The sequence below is a fragment of the Nyctereutes procyonoides genome, unplaced genomic scaffold (genome assembly GCF_905146905.1).
Source record: "Nyctereutes procyonoides isolate TBG_1078 unplaced genomic scaffold, NYPRO_anot_genome, whole genome shotgun sequence".
Lineage (NCBI taxonomy): Eukaryota > Metazoa > Chordata > Mammalia > Carnivora > Canidae > Nyctereutes > Nyctereutes procyonoides.
In genome coordinates this window covers 3,699,471-3,716,938 of record NW_026575145.1, presented here as the reverse complement: position 1 = coordinate 3,716,938, position 17,468 = coordinate 3,699,471, and the positions used below count along the sequence as shown (strand labels likewise).

General features: G+C 35.2%; 1 protein-coding gene across 1 annotated transcript in view; it reads left to right on the top strand.

Annotated features, from left to right (window-relative positions):
• FANCM (FA complementation group M) overlaps positions 1 to 16,483 on the top strand; it is a 66,750-nt gene extending 50,267 nt beyond the window's left edge. The window contains exons 16-23 of the mRNA XM_055309383.1: positions 14 to 82; positions 2,104 to 2,232; positions 2,948 to 3,104; positions 5,944 to 6,050; positions 6,973 to 7,536; positions 11,733 to 12,108; positions 14,146 to 14,437; positions 15,018 to 16,483. Of these exons, the coding sequence (XP_055165358.1) occupies positions 14 to 82; positions 2,104 to 2,232; positions 2,948 to 3,104; positions 5,944 to 6,050; positions 6,973 to 7,536; positions 11,733 to 12,108; positions 14,146 to 14,437; positions 15,018 to 15,153 (1,830 nt within the window). The 3' untranslated portion in view covers positions 15,154 to 16,483. The remainder of the gene's footprint in view (positions 1 to 13; positions 83 to 2,103; positions 2,233 to 2,947; positions 3,105 to 5,943; positions 6,051 to 6,972; positions 7,537 to 11,732; positions 12,109 to 14,145; positions 14,438 to 15,017) is intronic.
• Positions 16,484 to 17,468: the final 985 nt, after the last annotated feature.

Sequence of the window (17,468 nt, the reverse complement as noted above, 5' to 3'; positions counted from 1 at the left end):
CTACTTTGTATAGGATCAGAAAAATAGTGAAGTTGATTCCCCACTTCAGGCTATAAAAAAGCGCAGAGTTCCTCCAAACAGAGTAAGTAGATAATAGATAATGTATAGTAATTCAAATTCTTTTGGAGTAAATATTACAAGAAAAATATGTGTATAGGTGAATGTAGGTATATTTAATCTAACAGGTATATGGTTAACACAAGAATAGGTAGTAAATTCTATGTGATTGGAATTTCTACTTCCAATTTATACTTCTTTAAAAATTACTCCTGCTTTAGTAAGTATGCTTCAGCACTTCACTAAATATCAACTCCATATCAACTGTGTAAGATGCTGGGGATACTACTATAAATATTATATCCTGGTACTGTGTTAAGTCACCTACAATCTAAAAGAGACAGATAAGAAAACATAATTTCAATATAATTTTTTAATAAGTTAAATGATAAAAAATGATAAGCCCTTAGCTTTGTCCTTGGTTGTTCCTGGAAAGTTTCTTGAAGATAATAAATACCTCAGCTAAATCTTAAAGCGTATGTGGCAGTCAGGTGAGGAAAGCATTGCCAACAGAGCAAGCAGCCTAAAGAATGGCACAGAACAGGGAAATAGCATCTTTATTATTGTTGGATGGTAAAGACAAAGATTGCCAGAAATAAAATTGGAGGAAAATCAGGGTCCGTTTTTGGAAGGCTTTATTCTTTCATTTATTTATGGAATGGGTTTGAAAGAAGGAAAGGAAGGAGCAGGATGAGTCTCTTTTTTGGGTAGGACTGTTTGGAATATGTCTCACAAATTTAGAGAAGATAAAAAAAGACGATATATTCAGTGTTGAATATGTTTTGAGTTTGAGGATTTTGTGGAATAGTGAAGTGATAGTGTCTGGGAGGCATTGGTGAATTTGATTCTGAAGTTTGGGTAGGCTAATGAGGTTCATTTGTTATCAGCTATAAGCTGGTATTTGTAGGAAATAATGAGATTAGGAAATCATGGGGTTTTTAATTTTCTAATGCAATATAGGAAAAACTCCAAATTTAATAAAAAATGCAATCAATTCATATTCACTTTGTTTACTTATATAACACTTCACTTGAAAAATGGCTTTAACTTGCTACCTTAATTAGAATGTCTAATTGACTGATTATAAATGAATTAAAATACTGATAATGCTGAAGTAAAGTAAAATTATTCCTGTTAATTGAAATTATTTTAGTAAACTTTTTATTCTTTGGCTTTATATAATTTTGTAAGAGATAAAGTGATAGACTTCATTGTCAAAATCTGTTACAGTTTTACTGATTTCTTGGTTTGAATGCACTCCTGTACATTTGGACTGATTTAGTGTTTTTTTTTAAAGATTTTATTTATTTATTTGACAGAGCGAGCACATAAGCTGGGAAAGTGGCAGGCAGAGGAAGAGGGAGAAGCAGGCTCCCCGCTAAGCAGGGAGCCCTGCTTCAGGTCTCGACCCCAGGACCCTGGGATTATGACCTGAGCTGAAGGCAGACGTTTAATCGACTGAGCCACTCAGGTGCCTCCCTGGACTGATTTTGATAGCTATATTTATAGACTTAATTAATTTTTGTAAAGCCCTTTAGGATCTTCTGAAGAAGGTAGTTATACTAAAACTACAAATGCTCATCAAATAAATTTGATGTAAAACTAAATTGAATGAATTTATTATATTACCTAATTTAGTGTTTTAGTACTTAAGTATCACCTGGTTTAAAAAAATTTTTTTTTAAAGATTTTACTTATTTGAGAGAGCATGGGGAGGCAGAAGAAGGAGAGGGAGAAACAGACTCCCTGCTGAACAGGGAGCCTGACCTAGGGCTCCATCCCAGGACCCTGAGGTCATGACCTGAGCTGAAGGCAGATGCTTAACCAGCTGAGCCACCCTAGCACCCCTGACTTTTAAATTCTTAAGTATTATGTGTTTTAACATGGCTCTTGAGTTGTGAGGGTATTTTATTTTTCTAACAAAATAATGTTAGGTCAACTATTTAGAAAGTAGAAATTGAAAATAAAAGTAATAACATATGAGAAATACATTAAAATACAATTTGAATATATTTTCTTATGCAAGAATTTTATTGAATTATATAGTTAGAATTATCATCTAGTGATGAAAGTGAGAATTTTCACAAAGGACATCCACAATTAGAAGATTTTGGAGGTTATAACAGAAATTCAAAAAGAGGCATCAAAGTCCGAAAGAAGCAGAGTCACTTTAAGGTAAACCTTTTTCATTTTCTTATTTGAATATATGTAAATATATACTGTATATATATTAATATATACTATTGTATATATAAATGAAAAATTAGATTTTACATAGTACACATCTCAGTATAATTTCTTCATAGAAAAAAATTTAAAAATTAAAAAATTTTGACCCTAATTTTACTTGTTTTACTGGAATTAAAATCACAACATATGATAGTTTTGTTTCTTTTTTGTGTTTTGAAACTATCTTTCAGTATTGTTATTTTAAATGACTAAATGAAGAAATTTTAATGTATTGAAAATTGAAGACTCAAAATACAGAAACAAATCTGGAGTTTTACAGTTTATATTGTTTTTCTTATCTCTATGCAGTACTCAAATCCTTATTAAAGAATTCTCAGCACATTTTTTTTTTTCTGAATAGTCTTTTTGTGGTGCCATATTCTTTCTGGCAAAATTAATTAGCGAGAAGACTCGAGAGACTTTATGCTTATGAATAGGAAACATTCAGTAAGTTGATAAGCTGACTTGTGGTATATTTTACCCCTAGTAGAATTATCAGAAATTTTAAATAGGTGTGCTACTTTGTCATTTCTTCTTGTAGTTTTTTCTTTTTTGTCATAAAAGCATTGGCAAAAAATTTATTTTACAGAAGTATTTCCAATTATTTAAAAAAATAAATGATTTTTTTAAGGGTGTCTCCATGTTTTCTAATTTGTCACAGCTTGCAGGTAGGAAGTTTTTAGATGATGAAGCAGAACTTTCCCAACAAGAGGCAGAGTGTGTTTCGTCAGATGAAAATGATGAGTCAGAAAATGAACAAGACTCCTCATTACTTGACTTCTTAAATGATGAAACTCAACTTTCACAGGCAATAAATGGTAATTGATATAATGATGCTTCTTTTTCTTTTAATTTTCAGTGCTTTTAAGGTGTTTATATTTAAATATTTTAGTCGTTTTAAAAAACTTTGACTTTAAAAGGAGGTAAATTTGGTATGTGTGAAATATTTGGTCACTTTCATTCAAAGTCTGTAATATTTGCTTTTTCTTTTAGACGTGATTGTTTATAAGCTTCTGTTAGTTTGATCACTTCTCACCAGAATGAACAGGCTGGCTCAGTGTCAAATGTTCATTTAACAAGTGTTTACTCACTACTGTGTGCTGGTAGTATGTAAGGGTCTTTGGAAAGCTGTTATCAGTGAACAAACTGGACAAAAATCCCTGCCCTTATGAAGCTTACATATGAATGGAGACAAAGAATGGAAAGAGACAAAGTGATTTTGTGTAACATAATTACTAAGTTATTTAGTATGAAATGAACAATTTACAGAAAAATGAAAAAAATTAGATGAGGATTTGGAGTGACAGGGGCTATGGGTTTTAATAATGGACAAGCTATAATTATAAATAAGATAATTAGGGGCAGACCTCATTGAGAAGGTGACATTTGATCAAAGACTTGAAGGAGATGAGGACTTGAGCATTGTTGATTGTTAACAGCAGGTGAGACACAATGCCTGAGCAGATCTTACTGTACAACATATTAATTGCAGATGATTCAGATTGTCTGTAATAGAAATGGGAAAGATTCCAGTGGGCTTCTCAGTGTTCTCATCTTTCACAGATCTTGCCATTTATTCTGCTCTTGTACTCTCTGATGTGATTTAAAACAGCAAATTTTCCCAAGCTCTACTTTAAAAAGTTCTTCGAGACTTAAATTCTCGGTACTATGTTCTTGATACTGATATGATTTGTCGAATAAGGAAGGATTTAGTATTATGCTCTTTTTTTTTTTTTTTATAAATTAATTTTTATTGGTGTTCAATTTACCAACATACAGAATAACACCCAGTGCTCATCCCGTCAAGTGTCCCCCTCCGTGCCTGTCACCCATTCACCCCCACCCCCCGCCCTCCTCCCCTTCCACCACCCCTAGTTCATTTCCCAGAGTTAGAAGTCTTTATGTTCTGTGTCCCTTTCTGATATCTCCCACACATTTCTTCTCCCTTCCCTTATATTCCCTTTCTAGTATTATGCTCTTGATGTTCATTAACGGGGTGACTTTTGGAGGTTTACAGTATAATCTGGTGGGGAATGTTGGTGCAAACATGTTGACTGGTGTTAACAACCACTTGACATGTCCCGAGGCAGGAGTGTGCCTAGCATGTTTACGGAACAGCACTGTGACTGGAATTGAATGATGGAGAAGCGCAGTGGTAGGAAGCAAGAGCAGAGAAGTAATGAGTAGCCACCTGCTGGTCTGACTTATTGCAGTAGTATCTCTCCAGCTTTGGTGTTGAGAATGGCCTTCAGGGGAACAAAGGTGGGAGAAGAGACTATTTAGAAGGTGATTGCAGTAATCTAAGGAATGCTAGTGGTGGTTACCAAGGTGGTAGCAGTCTAAGGGTGAGAAAGATTGGGTTCTGGATATGTATAGCAGACAGGATTTTCTGAAGGATTTAAGAGAAAAAGAGGAGTCAGTGGGTTTGAACAACAGAAAGGACATAGTTGTTGCTGTCTGATACTGGGCAGACTGCAGGTGGAGCCCTTAAGGTGGAGAATAGGGAGATCAGCAACTCCATTTATTTTATTTAAAAAAAAAATTTAAAGTTTTAATTTTCTTTGGTGAACTCTGTACCAAACATGGGGCTCAAATTCGTGACCCCAAGATTAGGAGTTACATACTCTTCTGATTGAGCCAGCCAGGTGCCCCTGAAACTCCCATTTTAGACAGAGTATATTTGAAATATGTAGGATTTCAAAGTTTTTTTGTTTTTTCATTTATATGACATTTGGGGAAAGGTAAAACTATAGGTACAGCAAATAGGTTATTGTTTGTTGTAATGATTTGTCAAGATGGAACTGTACCGTAAAGGAGGATGAATTTTACTGTATGTACATTATACCAAAAAAAAAAAAATCTGTGAAACAAACAAAAATTCTCTGAAAGCTCCTTGATTCTGAGTTTTCCTAAGAAACTAGAAGTAAGGGTGTCACTAAGTGTATAGGGATATAGCATGAATAAGAAGTGGATAGGTAATCAGGTAGATATCTAGTATTCGATAGCTATGCTATGGAATGGAGATAAGGGAAATAGAAAATTATGCACCTGGTGCCAAGCGCTATGGTCATGAAATTAGCAATGTTATCTCTGAACATAACCTTAAGTTAATCACTCCAAAATATGTAAGGGAAAATGGGATACAAAAATAAAATTGCTTTTTGATTAAAACCTTAAATAAAAAAGGCAGACAAAAAACTCATGTGTTTCCCAGTTTTTGCTTAACTGAAAATTATGAAACATACTTACTATTTGCTATGCCTTCTGATATTTTTAAGCTTATGTTTCTTTTTTTTTTTTGCCTGGATTTCTTGTGTTCTATTCATTATTTTTTATAAATAAGTTATATTCCTCAAGTTCTTCATATACATTTATTTTTATGAAAAGGCACTGTCTTAATGCTCATTTTCAGAGGAGAGATAGCTAAGCTTAAATAAATTTTTGTAATCATCCAACTAGATGGTCTGATTTCAAAGGCTAACTTTACTTTTTTTGTTTGTTTGTTTTTAGACTTGTTTCAACACATATTAAATATTTTTTGTGTAAAATAATTCCACAAGGTTTGAATTACATGAATTTGGAATAGGTCAAAGTTAAATACTTTACTAGGTTTCATTTAAATAATTTTGCTACTTGAAATTCTTTATCTTTACACAGATTCTGAAATGAGAGCTATTTACATGAAATCTTTGCACAGTCCATTGATGAGCAATCGGTATAAAATGGTCCATAAGAAACATACCAACATAAATATTTTCTCACAGGTATGAACTATAGAAATATAGTGGAGAATTTCCTGATGATAATGTTGAAATCTGTTCCTGTAAATGAAACCTACGTTGTTTCTAAAACTGGACTGTCAGAGCTATTTGGGGTAATTTCCGCTCTGAGTCAGGAAAGTGGACTACATGAATTCTCAGAATCCTTTTTATTCCTAATTTGATCAAATTATCCTATCTTCAACTTGAGCCTATTAGAGTATATTAATTGGATTTTTTTCTAATTAGAAGAAAGTTTAAAAATGAATAGAACTTCTCATAAGTGTTGAATTTTTAATTCTTATATGTTCTCTTATTTCTCTTGAAAATTATTATTCTTTTAAGATTTTATTTATTTATTCATGAGAGCCAGAATGAGAGAGAGAGGGAGAGACATAGGCAGAGGGAGAAGCAGGCTCCCTCTGGGGAGCCTGATGTGGGACTCCATCCCCAGACCCTGGGATCATGACCTGACGCTCAATCACTGAGCCATCCAGGCATCCCGAAAAATATTTTTTTATAAAGATGTTATATTCTGAAAATTATAGATTATTTTTCATTTATGGATATTTTCACATTAGTCTTTGTTTATAAATTGCCAATATTCAGCCAGTAATATGGTCATTCATATCTCTATATTTCCATTGTATTTGTTATGTAGCACTCATCCACATTGTTTATAAATTATTGTTTATTTTTCTGGCTACCTACAATGGGCTGTAAATTTCTAGAGGGTAAATCATTCTTTTTTTTAATCCCAGTCTCCTTGTTTTCTTCTATAAAGAATAGTATCTGTTAGTTGAGCACAAGTGACTGAATTGATAAGCGAAATATTCATAAAGATCTCATGTACTTAAAAGAATATGTTAAATACATACTGATTTCATGAAAGGAATTTATAATGTACTAACTGGTATTTTTACTATAGATTCCTGAGCAAGATGAAACCTACTTAGAAGACAGTTTTTGTGTTGATGAAGATGAGTCTTACAAAAGCCAATCAAGTGAGGAAGAAGTGTGTGTTGATTTTAACATAATAACTGAAGATTGCTTTGCAAGTGGGAGCAAAAAATATAAAACCCGACGTGCAGTAAAGCTAAAACAAATGGAGATGAGACAAAATTGTGCACGTTCAAAAAAGAAATTATCTAGAATTATTTTACCAGATGATTCAAGCGAAGAGGAAAACATTGTAAATGATAAAAGAGAATCCAATATTGTTAACCCAAGCACTGTTAATAAGAGCAAACAGCAGGACCATTGTTTGAATATAGTGCCTTTTGGGTCTTCACTGCAGTCCAAGGACAATTCTCCAATTGTTGTTAATCAGTCGCCAAAGCAGAGACAGCAGGCACCACTTAATTTAAAGGATGCAGTTTCTGATGTCTCAGACTTCAAACTTCAGAGCTGTAATAAAATTGACTGTACCTCACTGTCATTTCCTACTGTTGATTCACAGAAAGACTGTAAAAAACTTCCGATTTATGCAAAGGTATGGATCAAATTAGAGAAAAAGCCTTCATGTTGACCAAAAGGTTTTTTTGTTTTGCTTTTTTTTTTAAGTTTTTGTTTGTTTGTTTGTTTGTTTAGTAATCTCTATACCCAACATGGGGCTTGAACTCACAACCCCAACGTCTAGGATTACATGCTCTTCTGCCCATGGCAGCCAGGGGCCTTTGTTTTGCTTTCTTTTGTGTTTTGGGTTAAACAGATCAAAGAAAAATTAGCAAGTGGTGACAATTCTTCAAACAAGAAAATAGCACACTAAATTATATTGATAATTCATATAAGAATGCTTAGGTTATAGTTGTTTTTTTTTTTTTTAAGTGTGATAGTTTTCTTAATAAAACTCTATAAGGAAACTTGCTAATTTTGTAGGAAGGAGTAGGAAAATGGGCTTCCTACCAGATAAAATTAGAAATTACATGCCCAGAACTATTTCACCACAGATTAACTTTTCTTTTCCCACTGAAAGCTTCAGATATGTAACTCTCTTTACTGGGGAGAGGAGTTTAGGGACCACTACCTGATTTCCTTCCTTTAAATCCCTCTTTTTTTTTTTTAAAGATTTTATTTATTTATTCATGAGAAACACAGAGAGGAGAGGGAGAGAGGCAGAGGGAAAAGCAGGCTCCATGCAGGGAGCCCGACGTGGGACTCAATCCCGGGTCTCCAGGATCATGCCCTGGGCCGAAGGCGGCACTAAACCACTGAGCCACACGGGCTGCCCAAATCCCTCTCTTTTTATTTTTATTTTTATTTTTTTTAAATTTTTATTTATTTATGATAGTTACACACACACACACACAGAGAGAGAGAGAGAGAGAGAGAGGCAGAGACATAGGCAGAGGGAGAAGCAGGCTCCATGCACCAGGAGCCTGATGTGGGATTCGATCCTGGGTCTCCAGGATCGCGCCCTGGGCCAAAGGCAGGCGCCAAACCGCTGCGCCACCCAGGGATCCCCCCTCTCTTTTTAGAATGGCCAAGTAGTCCGGTTTCCACCTTTTCCCTGTCTTGTTATTGCTGAAATAATCCCTAAAGTCACTTTTAGTTTTTAAGAGCTTATAGTTACACTATTTTTGTTAAAATAGGGGTTAAAGTTTTGGTAATAGGAATCCCTTAACTGTACATGACTGATTTCTTTCCTTGACTGTCATCTTGGAATGAGACCTAGACCTAAACTTCTATTTCTCTAAATATTTATTCCGGAGGTTTTAGGCCATTCTGCCTTAGCAACATGGTCTACTATCAACACAGTGGCTTGGGGTGCCTGAGTGGCTCAGTCAGTTAAGCATCTGCCTTTGCCTCAGGTCATGATCTCAGGGTCCTGGGATCAAGTCCCGCATTGGGCTCTGTGCTCAGTGGGAAGCCTGCTTCTCCCTCTCCCTCTGTGCCTTCCTTCTGCTCTTGTTCTCTCTCAGAAATACATAAAATCTTAAAACAACAACAACAACAAAACCCCTAAACAACACAGTGGCTTTTAAATTGGTTTTTCTAGTTTTTTATTTTGGGATTTTAAAAAAGATTTATTTACTTAAATCTTTAAATAAATTTTTAAGGGGCAGAGGAAAAAGAAGGAGAGGGACAATCTTAGGCTCCATGCCCAGCATGGAGCCCAATGTGGGGCTCCATTGCATGACCTTGAGATCATGACCTGAGCTGAAAATCAAGAGTTATATTGTCCCCAGGTTTTTTTGCACAAAGTTATTTCTTTACATAAAATATAGTTGACTGGATTAAGTTTTGTAGTAGATTAAAGGACTAGAGGCTAAATAATTTCTCTGAGCCTCAGTATCCTTAGCTATGGTATAAAGATAATAATCCCAAGGGTCAAGGTAGGTAATGTGGTCCTAGGTTTACAGTGGTTCAACTTAATACTTTATGGACATTATGATGGTGGAAAGCAATACACATTGTATAGAAACAATACTTAATATTTTGATCTTGTCCTGGGCCAGCAACATGCAATATGATACTTTTAGGTCATGTTTGCAGCTGCAGCTTCCAGTCTACATGATCATGAGGGTAAACAACTAATACACTTGTAACTTTCTGTACCCATACAGCCATCCTGTTTTTTACTTTCAGTATAGTATTCAATAAATTACATGAGATATTCAGGTTTTTTTTTTTTTGAATAGTCTTTTTTAAAAATATTTTTTATTTATTCATTCATGATAGACATAGAGAAAGAGAGAGAGGCAGAGACACAGGCAGAGGGAGAAGCAGGCTCCATGCCGGGAGCCCGACGCGGGGCTCAATCCCGGGACTCCAGGATCGCGCCCTGGGCCAAAGACAGGCGCTAATCCGCTGAGCCACTCAGAAATCCCCGATATTTAACAGTTTATTGTAAAATAGGCTTTATATCAGATAGGTTTTGCCCAGCTGTAGGCCAGTGTAAGTATTCTGAACAATTTTAAGGCATAGGCTAAGGTATGGTGTATTACATGTATTTTCCACTCAATGATCTTTTCAACTTATGATGGGTTTATTGGGAGATAATCCTATAATCATAAATTGAGAAAGATTTGTATATGCACAATCCTTTGAAAATCAGTAAGCACTAGCTACATTTTTACATTGCCATGTTCTAACAAAAATGGATACATCTAATAATACTTTGAGAACTGTGAAAAAGGATAAATTGATTTTTACAGAAATGTGTTTTAAAATTATTTATACTATTTAATGTATGATTCTCACAGGAAGGGTATTCATAAGAATATGAATATTCATATAGGAATATGAGGTAAATTTGGAAAGACAGAAAATAGATTAAATATCCTGTAAAAAAAACCTGGTTAGGTATTTTAAAAAGTTAACGTTTATTTTGTCACGTATATTGCAAGTCGTATTCCTTGTCATTTGCCTTTTTGTTTGTTTTTGGTGGTTTTGCCATAGGAAGAGGTAACCTTTTTATACAGTCTCAGTTTTTTTCTTTACAGTTCCTGAACTTTAGTGTCATGTTTAGGAAGCCATTTTCTACTTCAAAATAACTAAATATTCCCAGTATCCTCTTTTCTTTAGTGCAGTTTTCTTCACATTATATTATTTTAGAAATTGAATACTGAATTATAATTATTTTAAAGATTATTTGAGTGATTAGGACTTTCATCTTTAGCTTACGATGTAGAAACTGGAAAGAACATTGTTCCCATCCTAGTAACAACAACAAAAAAAGCCAGATAATCCATAGAATCATGGTTTTACTTGAAACTATTATGGAACTGAGGTTTTAGGGCAATCAATTAACCTTATTTCTGTGGAAAGACAAGTGTCTCCAATGAGAGACTTGTTGATTTGGGACAGTCAGTGGGCACGTATAATTTGGCAAGAAGAATTCAGCTAAAACTAATAAGTTGCAAAAGGCAATGAACTAGAATGAGAGTTTAGAACCCCTGGGAGTTACAGACAGAGAGGAATTCATAAGCCTTCATGAGCTATACTCCATAGACTCAATCAAGTGTTCCCAGGAAAGATAAAATCAGAAAGCCTCCTGGCTGGTGCCAGGCCTTGGGGTTAGTGACCAGCAGTTACTGTGAAAAAGGCAGCAGATCCCATCTGTTTTCTTCTCCCCTATTTCTCCTATAGAACAAAAAGCTTTAAGCTTCTGGGGATGAAAAGCAGATCTTACAGCTATACATAGGTGAAGACCCTTTGCAGATGGAGAAAGGCAAGAAGAAAATAATCTAAGATACATGTAATTGGAATTAAGGAAAAGAAAACAGGTTAGAAGAGGTATTTGAATAGACAATGACTGAGAGTTTTACAAAATTAATTTGCAAATGAGTATCTGAATTTCTGTTTTCAGTTCTTTTTGGGATATACCTAGAAGTAGAATTACTGAGTCATATAATTCTGTGTTTAACTTTTGAGGAGTCGCCAAACTCTTTTCCACAGTGGCTGTACTATTTTACATTCCCACTAGCAGTGTATGTTCCCAGTTTTTTACATTCTGACAACATTTATTTTATGATTTTGTTTTGTTTTGAAGTATAACCATCCTACTAGGTGTGAAGTGGTAGTTTGGTCCTTCATGTATATAGTCACTTTGATCCTATTGAAGGAAGAAAAAACAGTTAAAGAGAGAAAAATAATATTAGTAAGGAAAATCAAGTTCAGATGTTAGAAATTTGTGGTGCTAATATATATTTAACCTGATTGTTACCAATATTTTCTACTTTTCAGGTTGGTAGTACTCTGGAGGATTCTAGAACTTCAGTGGCATACTGTTCCAATTCAAGACCACATTTGGCTGGCACACATGATTCTCTTAGAGTTCCACAGGAAGGCCAAAGAACTTGTATTCTTGTAGATAGTTGTGAAATCACTTCTGGAACAGAAGTAATTTCTTCCCTAAGAGCAATTCATGGCTTACAAGTAGAGGTTTGTCCTCTTAATGGTTGTGATTACATTGTGAGTAACCGCATGGTGGTGGAAAGGAGGTCTCAATCTGAGATGTTAAATAGTATCAATAAGAACAAATTAATTGACCAGATTCAGCACCTGCAGAGCATGTTTGAAAGAATATGTGTGATTGTGGAAAAGGACAGAGAAAAAACAGGTTTGTATTTTTAAATGTTTTTGTTTATAAAGTTTATAAAGAAACTCAACTATTATTTAGTTCACCCTTCTGTCGGGATGGGGAAAATTCTTAAAAATATAAATACCCGGGATCCCTGGGTGGCGCAGCGGTTTGGCGCCTGCCTTTGGCCCAGGGCGCGATCCTGGAGACCCTGGATCGAATCCCACATCGGGCTTCCGGTGCATGGAGCCTGCTTCTCCCTCTGCCTGTGTCTCTGCCTCTCTCTCTCTCTGTGACTATCATAAATAAATAAAAATTAAAAAATATATATATATATAAATACCTGACTCATGTCACTTCATGTTTATATAAAGCCATGTTTTTATTAGTCATTGTGTTTATTTTATGCTATTATTATTTGCTTCATAAAAAGGTTTATTTCTGAATTTTTTTAGTCATTGTGTTTAAATGCAGTTTGAGAGTTAAAGAATGAGAAATGGAAGGCAAGTGAACCCATCATGCCTTTTTTCAGGAGTTCCAGAAAGGATGAGGACCTTAAGGCAGTAGTGGGTTAAAGGAGGGGAGGATTCAGGGGATTTAGGAGGCAGGATTAACAGTAGTTGGTGGAAGGAGGCAAGACTTAACTCTTGAATTGGCTGATTTCTTGGTCATGGAGCAGTTAGTGGTGCTCTTTACTGAAATTATGACTGTCAGAGAAGAGCAGATTTGAGGTATAAGGAGTGTTCAGTGGAATACACTGAGTTCTTACTAGGGAGCTGAAATGGGTGCATAGGAGCTTCAGTTAGGGAGTTTCTGTGGGTAATATTTAATTGTAGGGGGAACCCTGAGAATGGTAAAAAGGTCATGGAATATGGCATCAGAAGACACACTGAATTCTAGTGTCGCTGTAGCTATGGACGTTGCATTGACAAATCACTCCTTCTGAGGGGTTAGAAATATACTTGTCCTATTCCTTGTGTGATATTGTGAGGGTTAAGTGAAATCATGTAGGAAAAAGGCCACTGGAAGAATTCAAGAATTATACAGTCACACAGTATACAGTAAAAGGAAATAGTGTAGTTTATGTAAAACATTGGGTTGGTAATTGAGCATTTTACTTTTTTATCCTCATGCTGTCACTGACAAACTGCAACTTTGGATAAGTCACTCTTTCACTACCCAATTTTCTTTCTTTGACAAATGAAGGCTTTAGATTAAGTGATCTCTTGGGTCCTCTTAGTGCTGAAATTCTATAATTTCCTCTTTACCAACATATTCTTTACAAAGGAAGTAGATTAGGAATAAAAGTAACATGGCGAAAATTAGGGGAAAAAGGTTTTAAAGAAAAAGTTTTGTTTTTCCATAATGAAAAGTGCCCCAAAAGAATGGAGGATAGAATATGAAAAATGAATGGGAAAGGTAGGGAAGTAAGTTAATAGGCAAGGGTTAAAGATGACATTAAAATAGGTGTGCATGGGCAGCCCGGGTGGCTCAGCAGTTTAGTGCTGCCTTCAGCCCAGGGCCTGATCCTGGAGACCCGAGATTGAGTCCCACCTCGGGTTCCCTGCATGGAGCCTGTTTCTCCCTCTGCCTGTGTCTCTGCCTCTCTCTTTCTCTGGGTGTCTCACGAATAAATAAATAAAATCTTTAAAAAAAATGCTTTAAAAAAATGGGTGTGCAGGGTTTTGAGTTACTCTTGGAATAAATACCTAAGATTTTATAGCAGTTAAGCCAGTACTTGAGCTATTCATCAGTGCTAGCACTATGATTTTTAGAGATAAGTGACACATGGTCTTGGTCTTCAGGAATGCATTAACTAGGAACAATAAGCTCTCCTCTGTCCACTCATCTTCCTATTTGATTCCAATTGAAGACACTTACAAGGATAGTTCTTCCTATTTTATCTCCTAGATATTTGAGAATCATTTTAAATATTTAGTCGAGGGTTTCTCATTAGCATAATGTGGTACTCGTTTGCTTAATGATTGTAAATCTTGGGGTTTTAATAATAGTATTAATGATTCTACTTAATATACATTACTAAGCTTTGCATTTTCCTAAATATAAAATATTTAGGAGACACACCCAGGATGTTTAGAAGAACAAAGAGCTATGACAACTTGCTCACTACCTTAATTGGTGCTGGAATCCGAATTCTTTTCAGTTCCTGCCAAGAAGAAACTGCAGATTTGTTGAAGGAACTGTGTTTAGTAGAACAAAGAAAGAATGTTGGTATTCATATCCCAACAGTGGTGAACAGAAGTAAATGTGAGGCACTTCAGTTTTATTTAAGTATTCCCCATATAAGTTATATAACTGCATTAAATATGTGTCACCGGTTTTCTTCTGTGAAAAGGATGACTAACAGGTACGTCTATCTTAATATTTTTAGATGGTTACTTTTAAATGATTCTTAGAAGTATTTCATAGAAATTTTAATATTTTTAAAAAATAAAGATGAGTAGCCCATTAGATTATTTCATTTCAGTAAAGACTTTTTGCTTGTTAACAACCACTGCATGAAGTTGATTTTAATTGGGGGGGGGGGAGTGGAATAGACACTGCCTTTGGGGAGCTTTGAGCCCTCTGGGAGCTAGACAGTTCTAATATTTGATCTTGCATTCTAACATTTCTGGGCTGTTTGGTTCTGGACCTAGACAAATGTGACAGTGTAAATTTTACTAGTTTTTGACTATTGCTTAATAAGGAAGATTTTAGAAAATAGGTTATTTTAGTTAAACTAAAGGCCCATGTATAAGATATGGAAATTACTGTTATATAGGACTTAAAATATAGGGAATAAGTGTTTGCTTTATATAAACTGGTGCTAAGGACGTTAAGTAGATGTAAAATGCTTAGGAAGAAATGTTCTTAAAGGCTCTTTTACGTTTGGTGTTAAGCAAGTAATATTAAATTGTACAAGTCAAAAGTTCTAATTTTTTTTTCAGCTCGCCTCAAGAAATCTCCATGTATGCACAAGTAACTCATCGAAAGGCTGAGGAGATATATAGATATATTCACTATGTATTTAACATGCAAATGTTACCAGATGGTCTTAACCAAGGACTACAATCTGATGCATGATCATACTGCTCGGGTGTATGAAAGAACTCTCGCAATACTAAATGCACTTCAATAATCATTGCTGTGGTTTGTGATGATCAGTTTAAAATATGTAAAAGAGTATTCCCATATCTATTTTATATTGTGTACATTTTCATTTATATAGATTATAAATTATTTAAAAGAAAATCTGATGTTCAGTAATCATTTTGATTAACTAGATTATGAAACTTTTTATTGAATACAAGGTTACTGAAGGTGCTAATAAAGTAAAAGCTCGAGTTAGATGTGTTCTAGGAATTTTCCAGAGATTATGGTACTGTACTTACCATTTGTTAGTATAATAGGTTGAGGTGTCTGCTTCCAACTTAATAGTCATAAATAATTTTTCCTATATATGAACAATATCATCTAGAATATTTTAATGTCCTAAGTCTCCATACATTTTGGATCAGATACGGGAGCTAGAGATAGGTGTTTTGTGAAATAAATGCTCCAGTTACGAAGAGAGATGAAAATTTAACTGAAAGTGATTATCTTACCAAAAGTGTCCCAATCAAGTATAGTCAAATCCTGCTGTAGTATGAACTCCAGCCTACACTACTTTTTTTGTTGTTGAAATATATTCAAAGAAGTGGAATATTGGCTTAGACTTGGAAAATTAGTATAAATGAATTGTTGAAAGTGGATTTCATTGTGACCATAACAGTGTTATCTGTGATGCTATTTATATTTTAAGATGTCTCCATGTTTTCATCTGCAACATCTGAGCCTCTTCTGGTCAGTCTAGTGCTAATGCAGCCTTTAACTATGCCCCTCCCACACCCACACCCCCATTTAGAGTCCTATATTCTCTCGTTGCCTTACTGTTTCTTCTGTTACACTACAGGGTAGTTGTACCAGCTTCACAGCAGAGTTTTTCTTACCTTAGACTAGGCAGGCACTTAAGAGTTCATGAAATTCAAATTGCTGTTCTCTTATCACGTGGTGTAAGTGAGGCCCACAAACAAGTTGACTTACTCAAGTTTACTGGGAAATCTAGAACCAAAACTAGATGCAGTTCTTTTTCAATAAAAAGTTACTCTGATTGTAAACTTATCTTCTTTGGGTAGTATAATTTATTTCTTCAGAGAGCAGTGGATTTCATAGTTCTGTGGTTCAAAAATTCTGTCAAAGTCAGAAGTTCTAGAAGTTCCTGGCTCGTGCAGTTATTGATTTTTATCTATCAGGCTCAAATTTACCCTTTAGTATCTTGCCTTGCTATAATGGACTGGACTTTCTCAACATTTCTCGCTACCGTGGGCAGGATTTAAGCTTTGTCAGTAGAAGGAAATAAAGGGCTTGTTTCTGGTTCCAGTGTGCTGTTTTGCTTTTTGCTCCTGCTACATGGTGTTAGTGGCGCATGGGGGCAGAGACATTTGGTGGTAGTCTCTCCCAGCCACATGCCCAGAAGCATGCAGTTCCTCAGCAACTTCATGTTGACCTGGGCTGCTGGCCACCTTGCAGCATCTCCTCTGCAGACACCATTGTGCTCAAATTCTTTGTGTCCAACCACCAAACGAAATATTCCATAAATAAAATGGCATGAGGGACATAACCTAGAGGATTTTATTTACTTACGCTTGCTGTGTACAGAGCTCAATCCATATTTAAGCTGCAACAGCCCTCTTTATACTCTCATTGGTATCACGTAACTATCAGCACTATTGATTATTAACTCATCTTGGAGCCTACTTTAAATCTCCTTTGGAGGTTACTTGATAAGCCTTACTAGCTTATCTTATGACCTGATGGGAAGAAATGTGACTAATCAGGTACCTGGCAGGTGGGATACAACAAAATAGACCAGAAGGACACTGAAGAAGTTCCAGCAGGACACGGAATGTGGCGGTGGTGGTGGGAGGCCACATTTTTTGGTTTGTGTTAAGTCTGTGCTATATCAAAATTAATCTTTTCGTTTCCCATTATGGAATTTAACTACCTTCTAACTAACTCCTTAAAAAAAATATCCATTAACATTAAGCAGAATAGTATAAACCCAAGTATTGGCAACTTAAGTTCTACAACAGTATTTGACTCTAAAATAATCCCTTCTTTATTTGTTCCATCCTCCATCTAAATTCTTTGTGGCAGAAACCATTATGATCTAAGTCTAGCTGCAATATTATTTTTAAATCTTGTGTTGCTGTAAATTCTATAGTTCTAGAACTGCTGATTATTACTGAACTCTTAAGAAACATGAGCATGTAGTTTTTAGTGAAAGTTCTGGTAATTTTTGAGGCAAGGAGCTGAACCAGTAACAGAATGCATATTTGTTTACTTTCTATGATCCAGTA